Here is a 16,719-nt window from a genome sequence, read left to right on the forward strand (position 1 = left end):
TAAGGATAATTCGAACTTAATCAAGAATACACCTTACAACAACTCTTGGCAAGAATATACTACAGACAGTGTTATTTTATTCTTAAGTATAAACTTGTCGACAAGCAACAAAATAGTTTTATAAACCATCACAATAAAATCACATAACCATTATAATAGTCAACAAAAGTCAATGGTCATGGTCAAAGTCAATGCCAAAGTCAAGTTTTCTATTTACATGACTTTAACAACAAATGGTCATAAACTATCTAATTAGAATAAATAAGTAGTACATGAAATTAACACATAACCAAGCAATTAGGTACATGACCAAAATGAATTAATAAATTAAATCAGATTTTAATTCCTCTTAAACTAAATAAATTCACAAAATTTAAATTAACTAGTTTAAGCCATTATTAAGTAATAATTTTGTAAAATTAAACCCAAACTCATTAAATTAAATATTAAATGATTACCAACTAACTAGATACTGAATTAGATCACATGAAATTAGATTTTAACCTTTTAGCTAATTCACTTAACACTTTACTCATAAATTAGTTAATTTAATTAACCAAAATGAAACTAGACCAATTATATTAAATAATTTTACTAAAATAATTATTAGACTTAAATTAATGATAAAACTTAATTTTAGACTCAAATTTAAATAATTTACGTGGCTAACTAATAATAAAATAAATTCTGGAAATAAACTGTCAATTAATCGCAATAGTTGAATAATTACTAGAAATTTCATTTTAATTAGATTAATTGGCCCGAATTAAGCAAAATTAATTTACACTATTACCTACTGATTATAACATATTTTATTGTTAAAATAATGTGGAAATAAATTAAAAATCAATAAATTACAGCCAAATTACTATTAAATAAAAAGTGCAGATTTTCTAGATTTTCATAATAATTTAAAATAAAATAATTCAAATTACGAAAATTAATTTTAACCAATTCTAAATTAAATCTATGTTATAAGACATCATAGAAAATTAAAATAACAATAATATATGCACGAAAATAATTAAAGCAAAATTTACAATATAAAACCGAATTAATCAACTTAAATTATAATTAATTCTAAACAAGACTTCCATGTTTGATTAAGAAACTAAGTGAGGAAAAATCTAGTTACCTGGATAACTGAGGAAAGTAATAATCTTTAAAAGATTAAAGAAAACTCCAAGAAAATGACCCAAATAATTTGCAAAATAAATTCCTTGAAGTAAGTTTGAATAATTCAAAATAAGTCTTCAAAAGTAGCCCAAAAATATGATAATATTTTGGCACTTGAAAAAAATGAAGCAAGTATTTTGTTATGTTTTTTTTTGAGAGAGAAAAGAATGAGAGAAAGAAAGTTTATGAGTTAGTTTATGAATGAATGAAAAATTACATAACAATAGGCCAGTATTTATAAGAGGGGAAAAACCATCCCAAAAGACTTCTCATAATGGAAAAAAAATGAAAAGATTTGAAGGATGTTCATGCATTCATTCCATTCTAGAATGTACCAAATAATTAAGCATGAATTAGAATCAATTAACCTAATTAAACACTAATTTTACAACCCTATCATGATAATAATGTACTAAAAAAATATTTAGTCCTCCTAATTTAAAACTTGTTACCACAAGTTGGTCCAAAAATAAATAACTAGGACATATAATAGTAGTACATAAATTTAATTAAAATAATATATTAACTCAACAACAACAACAATAACAATAACAATAGTAATAGTAATAGTAATAGTAATAATAATAATAATAATAATAATAATAATAATAATAATAAAAATAATAATAATAATAATAATAATAATAACTTACGCACATTTTAAATCACATTATAAAGCATAAAAGAGATAGTTATAATAAATCATAAATAATATCATAATAAATTATTTTAAATTAAAAGACTAGACTTAAAGAAAAGTAACTAGAAAGAGGAATAAAATGGAAATTATGCCATAGAGAAAATTCGGGGCATTACAAAGAATATAGTAACTTTTTCCTAAGAACATAATATGTCAAAAACTTTTACAAGAACATAATAATATTTTACAAAGAACATAGTATATCTTGTAATAAGAAAACAGTAAAGCAATAGTAAATAAATAGTCAACTTTAACCAGACATCCTCATCTTAACCATCTATTCATTTATAAGAAAAATATAGTTTCGAATTAGTTTTTTTACAATTACATATAAGGAGACAGTAACTTAACACAATTTTAGTATTCTTTACTAATAACATAATAATTTTTTTTACGGATATTTCATGATATACCATTGAGTTTCTCCGAAATTCACTATATACCACACAAAATGTTTTAATTCACCATATACCATTGAGTTTTCGTTCGTTAGCACAGAATACCATTAATGACAACTGCCGTCAGTGTGCCATTTGTGGTAAATTACCAGTATGCCCTTACGCATTCAACTGGCGCCATTGTTAGGGTTGACTTGCCCAAACACAACATATGTCTTCAAAAAATTAACACCCACCTCAAATTGTATATCATTTAATCCAAAAGAGATGATGGCATATGTTAGTCTGATAGACTGATAGTATGTTCCAAGTCATCAGAGGTTCAAGAATGATCTCATACCTACAGGAACATCAAAACTCTGCAGCAATTGAACAATGGACCTCGCATCCAATTGTTTCCGACATGTTTTCCCAACAGATACTTTCACATATGGAGAATCAAACACCTGGAAAGGTAGAATAGATCAATAACAACACTAGTAAAAAAACCTAATGTAGAGCATCCACAAACCAAGCAGAATAACCAAATGGAACAACTCCACCCAAATTTTGGCACTCAAGGAAGTGTATATTGCAATTAATTAGTGTACAGAATACATATAAACCATATAAAGCATCAAAATCAAACTTTTACAATAAACAAAAGTTATCCAGATGATAATTCAATCAAACTCACCAAAATTAAACCAATTTGCAACAAAAAAAAAAAAGAAAAGTAAAAGTAAAAAAATCAAACCAAAAACACCCAATTGAAAAAAAGAATTCAATTTATGCTAAAAGTTACTTACTTGAGCAGAAATAATACCATTACAATCAAATTTCAACAGAGATAAAGCACCAGAAACATTTAGGTCAACACCAATAACCCATTCCGACCCACCATTTACTTCAACTCCTTCATTTCTGTTGCTATTTATTCCATTAATTGAGAGTGAAGATAACCAATTTTCTTTAAGTATTTGGGAATTAATTTTTGAAATAGTACTGGTTTTAGTAATGGGTTTTCCATTGAGAGCTTGAATTACTTCAATGGTGTTTTCTACATGGTGTGAAGTAGTGTAAAAGAAGCGGAATCTAAGAGACTTTGAGAAGAGGGAAGTTGGTTTAAGGTAAAATTTTGAAGAGGAAGAAAGTGGGTTCATGAAATTTGGTGGTAGAATCAGCTGTTGGAAATATTTGTTCTCAAAAAAAAATGTAATGGTATATGGTGAATTAATAATTTACCACAAACGGCACACTGACGGCAGTTGTCATTAATGGTATTCTGTACTAACGGACGAAAACTCAATGATATATGGTGAATTAAAATATTTTGTGTGGTATATGGTGAATTTCGGAGAAACTCAGTGGTATATCATGAAATATCCGTTGTTTCTAACAACATAGTGTGTCAAAATCTTTTATAAGAACATTCTAACATTTGAATAAGATTATAGAATCTTGTAATAAAAAAAACAATAAAGCAATATTAAAAAAAAATATTCATCTTCAACCAAACATCCTCATTTTAACCATCTGTTCATCCTTATCTTAATCATCTCTTCATTAAACATAAGCAAGTTACAATTTTAAATTTGTTTTTTTACCATTACATATATAAGGAGATAATAACTCATTATAATCATAGTATTCTTTTTTAAGAACACAGTAACTTATTCTAAGAACATAGTAAAACTTTTAAAACATACTATATTTTTATTAAGAACATGACATTACATATATGAAGAGACAGATTTAGCCCAACAAATAGGAGCCTATGTAGGATTGGAACCTACATCCCTTGTGCAATGTAAGCACAGTTTCATAATGCTCGACCAAATTGAGCTAATAGGCTTAAAATTATAAAAGATAGAAAGCTTTTCCAAGGACATAGTAACCTTCTTCATGCACATAGTAATCTTTCTTTGGGTATACTGATTCACATAAGATTTTCCCTAGTTTCATCCCCAAAGAAAGGTACTATGGGATTAAGAGGAAGAACACAGAAGTGGAAACCCAGAAGCAGTCTAACAAATGAACGACAAATTTGATTCCCAAAATCCAAAAAAAATCAGAATTCCTAAAACCAAGAATCTAAATGAACACATAGTCATCGTTTTCAATTTATTTCTCTATTTTTCAATTTGTTAAACCAATTTCTCTTTATTAATTAATATTTTACAACTGAAAACCTTAAATCGTTTTCCCCAATTTGAAATAAACCTTGAAATGCCACAAATCGAAAAATCAAAACAAAAAATGAGTAGAAAACTTACTTGATTATTAGCAATGATAACCAAAATGTCTTGAATTATTCAAAAATCTAAACAAACTCAGGGTTTTTTTTACATATTTTCTGAGAGAGAAGGGTGAGAAGTGTATTTGTTGGTTTTTGAAGAGAGAGAAACGTGAAAGGGATGTTTTTTGCTATAAATGAACCGGTTCTTTTTAATTTTTTTGAAGCGATAGATCTTTCTTAGATCAATTGCTGTAAATCATTCTCATCCTTTTCATTTCAAGACCCCTTCTTTATTAAATTGAAATTTTGCTAAAGAATCATAAATGATTATAAATAAATACTCACCCACAACTCATCTAATAAATTAAGATTTTGTTAAAGAATTAGGATTTCATTAAAAAAAAACTTTATCAATCTAATTGTATGAACACAATCCTTTTAACAATTAAATTTTGTTAAAAGATTATGAACTCATGGAAAACTAAACATGAATATGAATCATAATAAACCATATAAAGGTAACACATGAATATAATTCTTCTAACAAATTAACTTGTGTTAAAGAATTATAAATCATAAGAAACTATATAAAATTAACACATGACTAAAATTCTCCTAATAAATTAAATTTTGTTAGAGAATTATGATTCATAAGAAATTATATAAATTTAACACATATATATAATTCTCCTAACAAATTAAATTTTGTTAAAGAATTATGAATTATAAGAGATGATAAAATTTAATACATGAATATAATTCTTTTAACAAATTAGATTTTGTTAAAGAATTACAAACCATAAGACACTTATATAGAAAAACTAAAACATGATTATAATTCTTCTAACAATTAAACTTTATTAGAAAATCATAAATCATAAGAACCTTTATAAAATTAAAACATAAACATAATTCTATTAACAAATTACATCTTGTTATAGCGTTATAATTTATGAAAAACTATATAATCTAAAAAAAATAAAACTCATGAACAACTTCTCTTTAACAAAATAAATTTTATAAAAGAATCAAGATCTTACAATTTTTTAGGATCAAGATCACCCAAAACCAACACAAGATATTTTTCCTCACTTATTCTCACTTTTTTCCTCCTTGATAGAATGATATTGGAATATGATAAAGATTTTTCTAATTTTTTCTTTGGTTATAGAACCCACATTCAAAAACTAAATTAAATCCTCATAATGTCTAACTTTAAAACCTAGGTTAATTGTCCATTAAGTGTATTTAGGGAGGAGTTACATGAACTCCTCCACTATACACCCCAACCGGCCAAACCCATCAATTACCTTCTTTTTTTTAAATTTTTTTCTTTTTAAATCTATGTATTTATTGTTCGGATTAATTTGTTAGACGCAAAAGTCGTTACATGATAAACAAAGGTATAATCAAATAATTATTTAATATATTTAATCGACTAATTATTTATTAATAATTCATTTTTTTCTTTTTAAAAAAATCGATAATTTAACGGGGTGTTACAATATAGTAACATAATTAATATTCAATAATAATATAAATCTTTGTAAATTAAGCATCATATTAATGTTATACCTTATATTACCTTCAAAAACCGCAAGCTAACATACGAATGACGGAGTTTGGATATAATGAAATAAGGAAATGTTGATGTATTTATAGAACATAATAACAACGACTATTTTCAACTTTATAATGGTTATTTTTCTATTTCATAACGACTAGTTCAAAGACTTGACAAAGAGAGAAAGTCAAAAAAAGTCAACTTATATGTTCGCTTTTAGTAACAGCGAACAAAGGAAGACATGGTCAAAACAGGTCAAATCTTTATTAACTGTTACTTTCGCTGTTAAGTAACAGTGAACATATACCTTGACTTTTTTTGACTTTCTCTCTTTGTTCGCTGTTACTTACATCGAGTACACCCAAACCTCAAGTCTAGGAAAAAAAGTGCTTATCTTAGGAAATAATTTTTCACATTGCTTATTGTTTGACTTTTTATTATCATTTTGCTTATTTAGTTCAAATTTTCACAAAATGTTGGGACTTGGAGTCTCTGATTAGGCCCAATTTTTCAACACTTGGTCTTGGGAGTAACCGTCTCAGTATGAGACAAACCATTTTCTTTCCAAGTTCAATTCCATTCATAATTTTAGAAAAAAGGAAAAGGAAAATATAATAATTGTCATATTTGAAAACCTTGATCACGAAATGATTTTAAAACCGCCAAAAACTTCAAGCTCGACAATAGGAAAGAAAATAATAAAGATTTGCACATTCAATTTTTCACAAATCTCTATAAATCATTAAGGAACTATCAAGAACTTCTACATTTCATCTGTGCAACTCCATAAATCTCTCTTATGAAGGATTTAATAAATGAATTTGAGATGAAAATGACTTTATAGAAATTACGAAGAGATGCAGACGAAATTAAAGGCTTATTATGAAATATTGTACATAAACATGATAATGTTCAAATGATAATCTACTATTATTCAGAGTTAAGGATTGATAATGATCAACAATGATGGTGGTTTATAACGTTGATGGTGAAATTTGGTGCACAAGGTAATTGATACCTTTCAGACGCATTGGTGAAGTCGGATTTTCTGTTTGAAATTTTTAAACTAAATTGTCCAAAATCGGTTGTAAAGTTTCTGTTTGTTTTGGAAAATATAGAGCATTGTTTTGATGATTGAACCATTGAATATTTTTGAGAATAGTCATTCAATAATAGTATAGAATGGTTGTGATGTGTGAACACGTTCTAATATGTGGTATTGGTGTGTGTTTGTGTTAGAACCTCGATTCATAAGGGGTTAGTAACCTTGCAATGTGTGGTGATTATTTTTGGGTGTAAGTGCTATCAAGGTACACGCTCGGATTATATCTTATGCAATTGGTTACGAAAAGTAATGTTGTATTCATTCTGTGATGTGATGTTGCATATTACTTAAGGATTAGACACCTCAAATAACTTGAAAAGAGATTAACTTTCAACTTGAGGATGAATGTGTTATTACCCTAATAGGGTTGACATAAAATAATTTAGGTACCCTTATAGGGCTGGAATTATCATTATTTCTAATAAGAGCCAACATGGGTATACTTTACCTATGATGACCCGAACAGGTTGGACAACATCTTAGATCGCAGGTTGCCTTGGGATTAGCTCTTCTATGTGTATTCCTCCAAACTTATACAACACTATGGCGACCCGAATCGGACGGGCTACGATATGAGTTGGGGGAATCGAAAGTCAAATATGATATAAAGTCTATCGTATGCTAGGATGAACTCATTACTTGTTATTTATCCTTTACATTTCTTTATATCATGTCTTTGACGTGTGCTGGTTGTTGTGTTGTTCTTTGGAACCTGCAATGATGCTGTCACATTGACAACCAGTAGATTAATTGCAGGTGGACATAAAAGTGTGATAGGTGGACCTCTAGGAACATGTTGATATGATACATCCGTTTTGTTTTAGTCATGAACTTTTGTTATTTGTTCAATTTTATTTTAATTAATATTTTGAATGTTAGATTTCTTTAGCTCGTCATGTTTTGGTGTTATCAGATGCTTATCAAGATATTATCTTTAGACTTTTGCTAACTTTATTTGTTTTCTAATGAAGCTTAATTATTTCTTTATCACTAGTTTACCATCGATCTTATAAACGGTTTAACTTAAATGTCCGACATGTCACCCGAAATTCATATTTATATGTGAATATTTGTTCACTTTAACTCGGACTATTACAAAGCTAGTTGTTTATTATCTTCTTCATAAATTCTCATGAAAGACGGTTTCTCAAAGAGACCATCTTTATGGGCCAGCCCATTTAATATTTTTTTTAAATAGAAGTTGCCAAGTTGGGTTCATTAAAACTTGAAATTGTGATTTTCAAAAAATTACTCTTATTATATGTGCATCATTTATGTTAGTTATAATTTTCCTTCATTAACCTCTTCTCCTTTCGTCTTATACTATTCATCTTCAAGCTTTCTCTTCTGAAACATTCTCAAATTTTAGATCATTACTTATTGAATCAATAAGTTTGATTAATCTTTTCATCTTTTCATATTCTCTAGACTTTTTTGTTCACAAAGAAACAAGTTTGATTCATTAATTGTTGATTTATTTTTTTTTTAGTATTTTTGACATATTTATGATTGTTCTTGTTATTATTTGTTTAATAATATGTAATTTTTTGTAAACAATATGTAATTTTTTTATTATATTTATGGAAACTTATAAGAAGAAATCAAGTTTATTCCTTTATTTTGGTTTTGGTGTTTCTTTGGTTTTTTTTTTTGTTTTTTGTTTTTTTTTCTGCATGATTTGTTAGTATTTAGGGTTTTGGAAAAAGGCATTAAGCATTTTATAAATAGACATTAAGAATAATGTAAATATGCATTAGCCATTAAGGATATCAAGTTGGCATTAAGATAACTGTAAGTAGACATTAAATATGATGATGCAACAGCTCAACTTATAAACTAAGTAAGAGAAGTTGTCATGGATTTATATACCCAAAATGAAGTCAAAGTCAAAATAATGTTTGGATCAAAAATCGTCAAATCCTCATTTGTGAAAACTAGCCTGTAACTCAAACAGCTATACCAAAAACCAAATGAATAAACATGAATGTATAAAGGTCCACAACCTATACAACTACTCTATTACACCAACTGACAAATCTAATACACACAAGTGACCAAATCTTCAATCAAAGAGGTCTTCTAAACACTTTCTTATCGCCTCTGATATTCCTTTGTTCCCGGCTGGTACTGATCTGTAAGCAATCTAAAAGATGGAAATAATAAGAAGTCAGATTTAACTGAATGAGCAGAAGCAATTCAAAACAAAACAAACATTACATCAAAATAAAGATTTAAAAGCAACATCAGTCTTAGATCTTTGTGTGCACTAAGAATCTAGTTGAGAGAAACACCTATAGCTCAAAGGCTATGTTACTCTCGGATGAAGCTAGTCAATATCTGAATGACGAATCGCCTCAAAAAATAGGTAGTAGGAAAACAATGTCCCTCTACTTCGTCAAGGACCAGATCCTGAGCCCAATCCATTGACCATATCACATTATCAGCATAATAAGTCAACAAAATTTGTCTCAATAATTATCATATTTATCAATTTCAAAATAGCTTTAATAAAACAATTTTCAAAACTATAGTCTGGTCAGAGCCTTTCAAGGAACTGCTACAACTCACCAACAACATCATTTCAACGAGTTGAATCCAGTTCACACCTATTAACTAGAAGGCTCTTCGACAAAGTCGTCTCCTAAAGCAAAACAATAAACATAATATCAATAAGGTGCGTTCGATACTACTATATTAGCATATAACTTCTTACAACTCCTCGTAAGACCATAACTTAACCAGGATTCTATCTCGACAATCCAACATTTTAAGTCATAAAGTCGGTTTCTAAACATATTAAAGAAGAGTATAAACCAATAATGCTCACAACTTTATATTTTCCTACATTTACACCCTGCTTATTCATCTAGCATTTCAAATCATTAAAATTTGTGCAAATCTCCCTATTATGCCATCAAGATTTTATAATCATCTAAAATTGTTCACATCCTCTTTAAGATTACCAACTTCCACAATTCTCTTTATATTTCCAATTACACAAAGTAGAGATGTAAACCATACCTAAAAGACTCACATTCATTCATTCAACAGGTAAATATCTAATATATCAAAAGCAACATTTTCCAATAATTCCTTAATCTCATCATCCATTAATCTAATATTAATAAACATAATATCCATCTCTTTTTAATTGCACAGTAGATATTATATCTTAAGGTATCTAATTAATTTTATGACTGTAAAAATTCTTAATGAGTACAAAAATTTTAACATAAACAAGATGAAGAAAGTTTAAATGTATTAAGATAAGAATAATTAAAAAAAAAGAAAAAAAATAATGAGGCCATATGCCTCTTGAATTCGGCGGCACTGAGAACCAGGAAAAAGAGAAGGAACACACATATTTATTGGTAGAATTAAATATAATGAGTATGAAACTTTGTTACCTCCTTGATGCTTTTGGTAGCAAGAACCAAGAAATTGTTGTATTCCTACGCCAACTCATACAAGAAGGCCATCCTCTTGTTAAATTCTAACAATCACAGGTAGGAGGACGGATCTTTCGACATTTCAATGCAAACCAAGAATGGAATGGTGTTTTTGCTGCTTTGGGCTTCGAAAAACAAGAGTACGAAATGTAGATGGTTGCAGTTATACGAAAATTGCCTTTCAAATTCCCATCGAGACAAATTAGGGAAGAAACCTGTGAAAGTCAGAGGGAATGAAATGTAATTGTTTAATCGAAAATATTTAAAGGGAACAATGTAAGGGGTTGAAGAAGAATATGAACAGTAACAACGGGTGGGATTCTAAATTCCCGATGCTTAAATTTCGCCACCCTTTTCATTTTATCGCCACCCCTCTAAATGAAATTACGAATTTGCCCCTGAATTTTAAAAAATTACAATTTTGCCACTAATTTCAAATTTCTTATTTATAATAATAATAATAATAATAATAATAATAATAATAATAATTATTATTATTATTATTATTATTATTATTATTATTATATCAATAACAATAATAATAATAATTAACTTTTTTATATTCTTCAAAAAGAATATAAATAAAATTAATATTATTATTATTATTATTATTATTATTATTATTATTATTATTATTATTATTATTTTCCAAAAAGAAAAAAAAAAATTGAGTCGTCCAAAATTGGGCGATTGAACCGGGGTCCAGTCGCCCAGAATCGGGCGATTGAACCATGGTTCAGTCGCCCAGAACCGGGCGACTGGACCCCGGTTCAATCGCCCAATTTTGGGCGACTCAATTTTTTTTTTCTTTTTGGAAAATAATAATAATACTAATACTAATAATAATAACTTATAGATTAATGTGGTCTATTAGCTCAGTTGGTTAGAGCGTTGTACTAATAACATAAAGGTCACATGTTCGAGACCTGCAAAAGTCATTATTTAATAATTATTAATTTTATATAATCTATAAATTATTATTATTAGTATTAGTATTATTATTATTTTCCAAAAAGAAAAAAAGAAATTGAGTCGCCCAAAATTGGGCGACTCAATTTTTTTTTTAATTATTAATTTTAATTTTATTATTTTTGTTGTTGTTATTATTATTATTATTATTATTATTATTATTATTATTATTATTATTATTATTATTATTATTATTATTATTATTATTACTGTTATTATTATTGATTTTATTTATATTCTTTTTTAAGAATATAAAAAGTTTATTATTATTATTATTATTATTATTATTATTATTATAAATAAGAAATTTGTAAGGAGTGGCAATTTTATAATTTTTTAAACTTTAGGGGCAAATACGTAATTTCGTGGGGAGGGGGGGTGGCGATAAAATGAAAAGGGGTGGCGAAATTTAGTAACTCCCTTCTAAATTTTAGGGCAAAAGATTAAATAATAAAAATTAAAATTAAAAATTAAAAGATAGATAAAAGAAATAGTGGTTTTTCTCACTTATACCAACGTACTTTTAAAAATTCTCAGTTGTACCCAATAAATTTACCAATTCTCAATTGTACCCAATAATTAGTAGGGTTTTTCTCACTTATACCCACGTGCTTTTAAAAATTCTCAGCTGTACCCAATAAATTTTTCAATTCTCAATTGTACCCAATAATTAGTAGGGTTTTTCTCACTTATACCCACGTACTTTTAAAAATTCTCAGTTGTACCCAATAAATTTACCAATTCTCAATTGTACCCAATAATAAGTATTAATTTAGCAACAATAACCATTTTTTAATGACAACTTAACAACAGTTAGTTAGATTTATTAAAGGCGTTAGTAATATCTTTTGAATTTTTTTTAGAATTACCAGTAGCATTATAATGTAGCGACTTTAACGGTCCATTTGATGGTAAATACTAAACAACGGTAATAAAATGACTTTTTGAGTAAATTTTCGTATTATGTTATTTTCATGGCGATGTAAGTTTTATCCACAATTAAGTGTTGATAAATTTCTCATGAGAGCTGATTGCACACAAGTGCGATGAATTTTCATCCTAAAATCAATTAGTAAAAAGAGTAGTCCATTAAGTTTATATGCTTGTCTAATCCTCTCTAATTCTTCGATATGAGATCACATGTGGTTACTATGTTCCCACAAATATTTTACTGAATTTTATAAAAAAAAATGATTACTAAAGTAAGACAAGTATGATCAATAGCCTTCACGTGTTTTTTTCTTGCAAATTTAGCTTAAATTTTCATTATCATTTACACGTTCTAATACCAATAATTAAACGAAACGTAAAAGTCATTAGTTCAAAAAATAAGTTTAATTACCTTTTGATGTAATAATAACAAAAGTCAGCCAAGATCAAATTTTGAACAGCTTCAGCTACCAACATGAGTACGTGGGTATAAGTGAGAAAAATCTTACTAATTATTGGGTACAATTGAGAATTGGTAAATTTATTGGGTACAGCTGAGAATTTTTAAAAGTACGTGGGTATAAGTGAGAAAAACCCTACTAATTATTGGGTACAATTGAAAATTGGTAAATTTATTGGGTACAGCTGAGAATTTTTAAAAGTACGTGAGTATAAGTGAGAAAAATCCTACTAATTATTGGGTACAATTGAGAATTGGTAAATTTATTGGGTACAGCTGAGATTTTTTAAAAGTACGTGGGTATAAGTGAGAAAAACCCAAGAAATAATAAAAGGATAGTAAAAGGAATCATTGTATTAATCATACCTTTTGGTACAGTTTGTTTCTTTATTGTCTTAGCTCACAAACTATTTATTCAACTCAAATTTATGTTGAGACAAAAAATAATTCTTATTCTTAATAGTTGTTTTCGATTTCCTATTTATAAAATCATAAATTATTTCCTAAATGTTATCGATCTAAGTAGGTATTAAAGATGATATAAGTAGGCATTAAGGATGATATAGGTAGGTATTAAGCATACTGTAATTTGGCAATAAGTATATTGTAACTTGTAAGTAGGCATTAGCATTCTGTTAGTAGGCATTAACGATGATGTAAGTAGGCATTAACGATGATGTAAGTAGGCATTAACGATGATGTAAGTAAGCATTAAGCATCATGTAATTAGGCATTAAGAATGATGTATGTAGGCATTAAGCATACTGTAAGTTGGCATTAATTATATTGTAAGTAGGAATTAAGCATATTGTAAGTAGGCAATAAGGATGATGTAAGTAGGCATTTAACAATATATAAAGTAGGATATTGATGCTAGTTAAGTTGGTGTTTAGAATATATGTAATAGTGTTTTAGCATTTATTTAGTTATATTTTGCTAATTGGATTTTAAGCAACAATAATTAGTCATTTAACTTAACTAAAGTATGTATTAGATTTATGATTATTCTTGCTATTATTTGTTTATGTCATTTAATACTATTTTATGATTGTTTTGTATACACAAGATTGACAAAGACATATATAATAATTACAAACCACACCGTTACTTGTGTAATGGTAAAGAAGAGATCAAGATGTATCTGCACAAATTGATGCTGTGAATTAAATAAGCTTCAATAGTTGTTAATGGTTTGAAGAAAATTAGAGCAAAAAAATGCATCTCACAAAAAAAGTAGTGTGTAGGGAATGATCTAAATATATGATAGGTTGTTGTAAAAAGCAAGAGTCGGTCTTACATTTTGATTAAATAAAAAACAGTTTCCTTGTGTGTATTAAGCAATTTATAATGTATTAAACTATGTGAATCGTTTATTGTTACTTTTTGTGTGTGTTATGACAAGGATTTTGTGCATTATAAATCCTTTTACATTTTAAGGATTTTGAGTTTCAATGCCTACTTACATCAGACTTGATGCTAACTCACATCAAACTTAATGCCAACTTACATCAAACTTAATGTCAACTTATATCAGACTTAATGCCCACTTACAACACACTTATTGCCTACTTACATCAAACTTAATACCAACTTACATCAGACTTAACGCCAACTTACAGCACACTCAATGCCTATTTACATCATACTTAATGCCAACTTACAGTACACTTAATACCTACTTATATCATCTTAATGTATATTTATATTATATTTATGTCTCATACTTAGTACCTACTTATATCATATCTAATACCAACTTACAACACACTTATTGCCTAATTATATCAAACTTAATGCACTTACAATACACTTAATACCTACTTACAATAAACTTATAGCTACTTAATACCTACTATATTCCCATCATCATGTTCAACGTCATTGTGTTCTTCAATTATTAAAGCTGCATCATCATACTTACTGCCTACTTACACTCCTTAATGCCTACTTACAATATTCTTAATGTCTTTCTACTTCCTCCTCAAAACAACAACTGGGGTTTGTTTTCCAATAATTTTTATAGAAAACAATTTTAAAAGACAAAACAACAACTAGAGTTTAGTTTCAAAAAAATCAAAAACCAAATATGAGTCTTTCTTCTTCCTTCTCAAAAATATTGCAAAATTTAGAGACAATTAGCAGAATAACCATATCAATGGCGGAATATTTAGTGTTAGACACAACAATGGCGAAAGAGAAGAGAAGATCAATGAACATTGAATGCAACGCTTTTTTTCAAGGAGAATTATCCCTACTGTGCTCGGAAAAATAAAACGATACGGTTTCTTTTGAAACTCGTGTAACTTCCTCTACATTCTTATTTTTCAGTTTTTTAAGTAATTAATGAAAGGTATGGAGTGGGCTGGGCTTGAGGACCGTTTCTTATAAAGACGGTCTCTCAAGAGAATAATTGTATCTTCTTCAACAATCTTATTTTTATAATCATCAAATTATTATACCTGTATTTTATTACCTTGAAGGATGATTGAAGGGGGAGAGTTGGAGCTAGTTTCAAGGAAGAGTATGACTCTACTGTGATGCCATTTTCTACAAAAATACATATAAAACAACATTATCAAGATTATGATAAAAACAAGTATATTTAACATAAACATAAAGTTTAAATAACATTCACAACTACATTCACCATTAACAACCATACTTCTAAAAAAAAAAACAAATAAGTAATAAAATCAATTAACAAGTAACTTAATGAGTTAAAGATGCCATAAAGAAGTAGTGATTTGTAAATGTGTAAAGAAACATTTGAATAAAGATAAGAAATTTTAATTGAAACCCTAAAATAAAAAAAAAAACACAAAATCAAAGAAAATTACCTTAAAAGTAGACCTGATCAAACACCGGGTCGGGCGGGGCTGAACGGGAAAAAACAACCCATTGATGCGGGCCGGGGTCGGGCCGGGTTGAAGTACGGGCATAAAAGTTCCTGCCCAAACCCGTAATATGCGGGCTTGTGGGCCTATGTTATATATTATTTATACATAATTAAAAACACAAATTACAAAGTTGAATGATACCCATTTGAGAGTCCGACTTATCGGTAAACTCGCACATTGTACCTAGAAATTGTTGTCTTCAAAATAATTTTCAAATTGTAAAATATAAAAATGAAAAAGAACAAATGTACACACAAAGGATGATCAGTGTGTTTATATAATTCAGCATACTCGAATCTTTGAACAACTTAGAATATCTGAATCCATTCATAAGTTGGCATGATTGGTAAGCATCAGTAATGTATCAACAAAATCCCCTATATGGCTATATGGGGTCTGACTTCTGCACTAATCTAGCCCCCTTACAACTTCAAAGAACATTATCAATAGAGCCCCTTTATCAAAATGCAAATCATGAACAAGCTCCTTTTCGGGTCGGGCCGGGCCGGGGCGGCCCGCGAGCCAAACGCCAATCCCAAACTCGTCCCAAAAAAATTCGGGTCACTTATTTTCTGCCCAAACCCGTCCATCGGGCCATATTTTGGTACCCAAACCCTCACTTTTTCAGACTGAGTCGGGCCGGGCCGCCCATGATCAGTCTACTTAAAAGCAATCTAAGTTTATGCCAAAACACTTTAGTTGTGTTAATTTGGAAGAAGGAGGGATGAATTGAAGCTTGAAACTTTTTAATTGGAGGAATTTGGTGTGAGATTCTCCAAGGTTTTGAGTTAGGGTTTAAGGTTTGGGGAAATGAGAAAGAAGAAAGAAAGCTGTTGAATTTAGCCACGCCTTT

At 28.5% G+C, this 16,719-nt stretch overlaps 1 protein-coding gene across 1 annotated transcript; it reads right to left on the reverse strand.

Moving 5' to 3' along the window:
- Positions 1 to 2,036: 2,036 nt before the first annotated feature.
- LOC130798143 (Holliday junction resolvase MOC1, chloroplastic-like) lies at positions 2,037 to 3,439 on the reverse strand. The gene is made up of 2 exons (XM_057661023.1): positions 3,063 to 3,439; positions 2,037 to 2,720 (listed from the first exon to the last, which is right to left on the reverse strand). Exons 1-2 carry the CDS (start codon positions 3,414 to 3,416, stop codon positions 2,589 to 2,591), a joined length of 486 nt encoding a protein of 161 aa, XP_057517006.1. The 5' UTR covers positions 3,417 to 3,439; the 3' UTR covers positions 2,037 to 2,588.
- Positions 3,440 to 16,719: the final 13,280 nt, after the last annotated feature.

Source organism: Amaranthus tricolor, chromosome 13 (genome assembly GCF_026212465.1).
Source record: "Amaranthus tricolor cultivar Red isolate AtriRed21 chromosome 13, ASM2621246v1, whole genome shotgun sequence".
Lineage (NCBI taxonomy): Eukaryota > Viridiplantae > Streptophyta > Magnoliopsida > Caryophyllales > Amaranthaceae > Amaranthus > Amaranthus tricolor.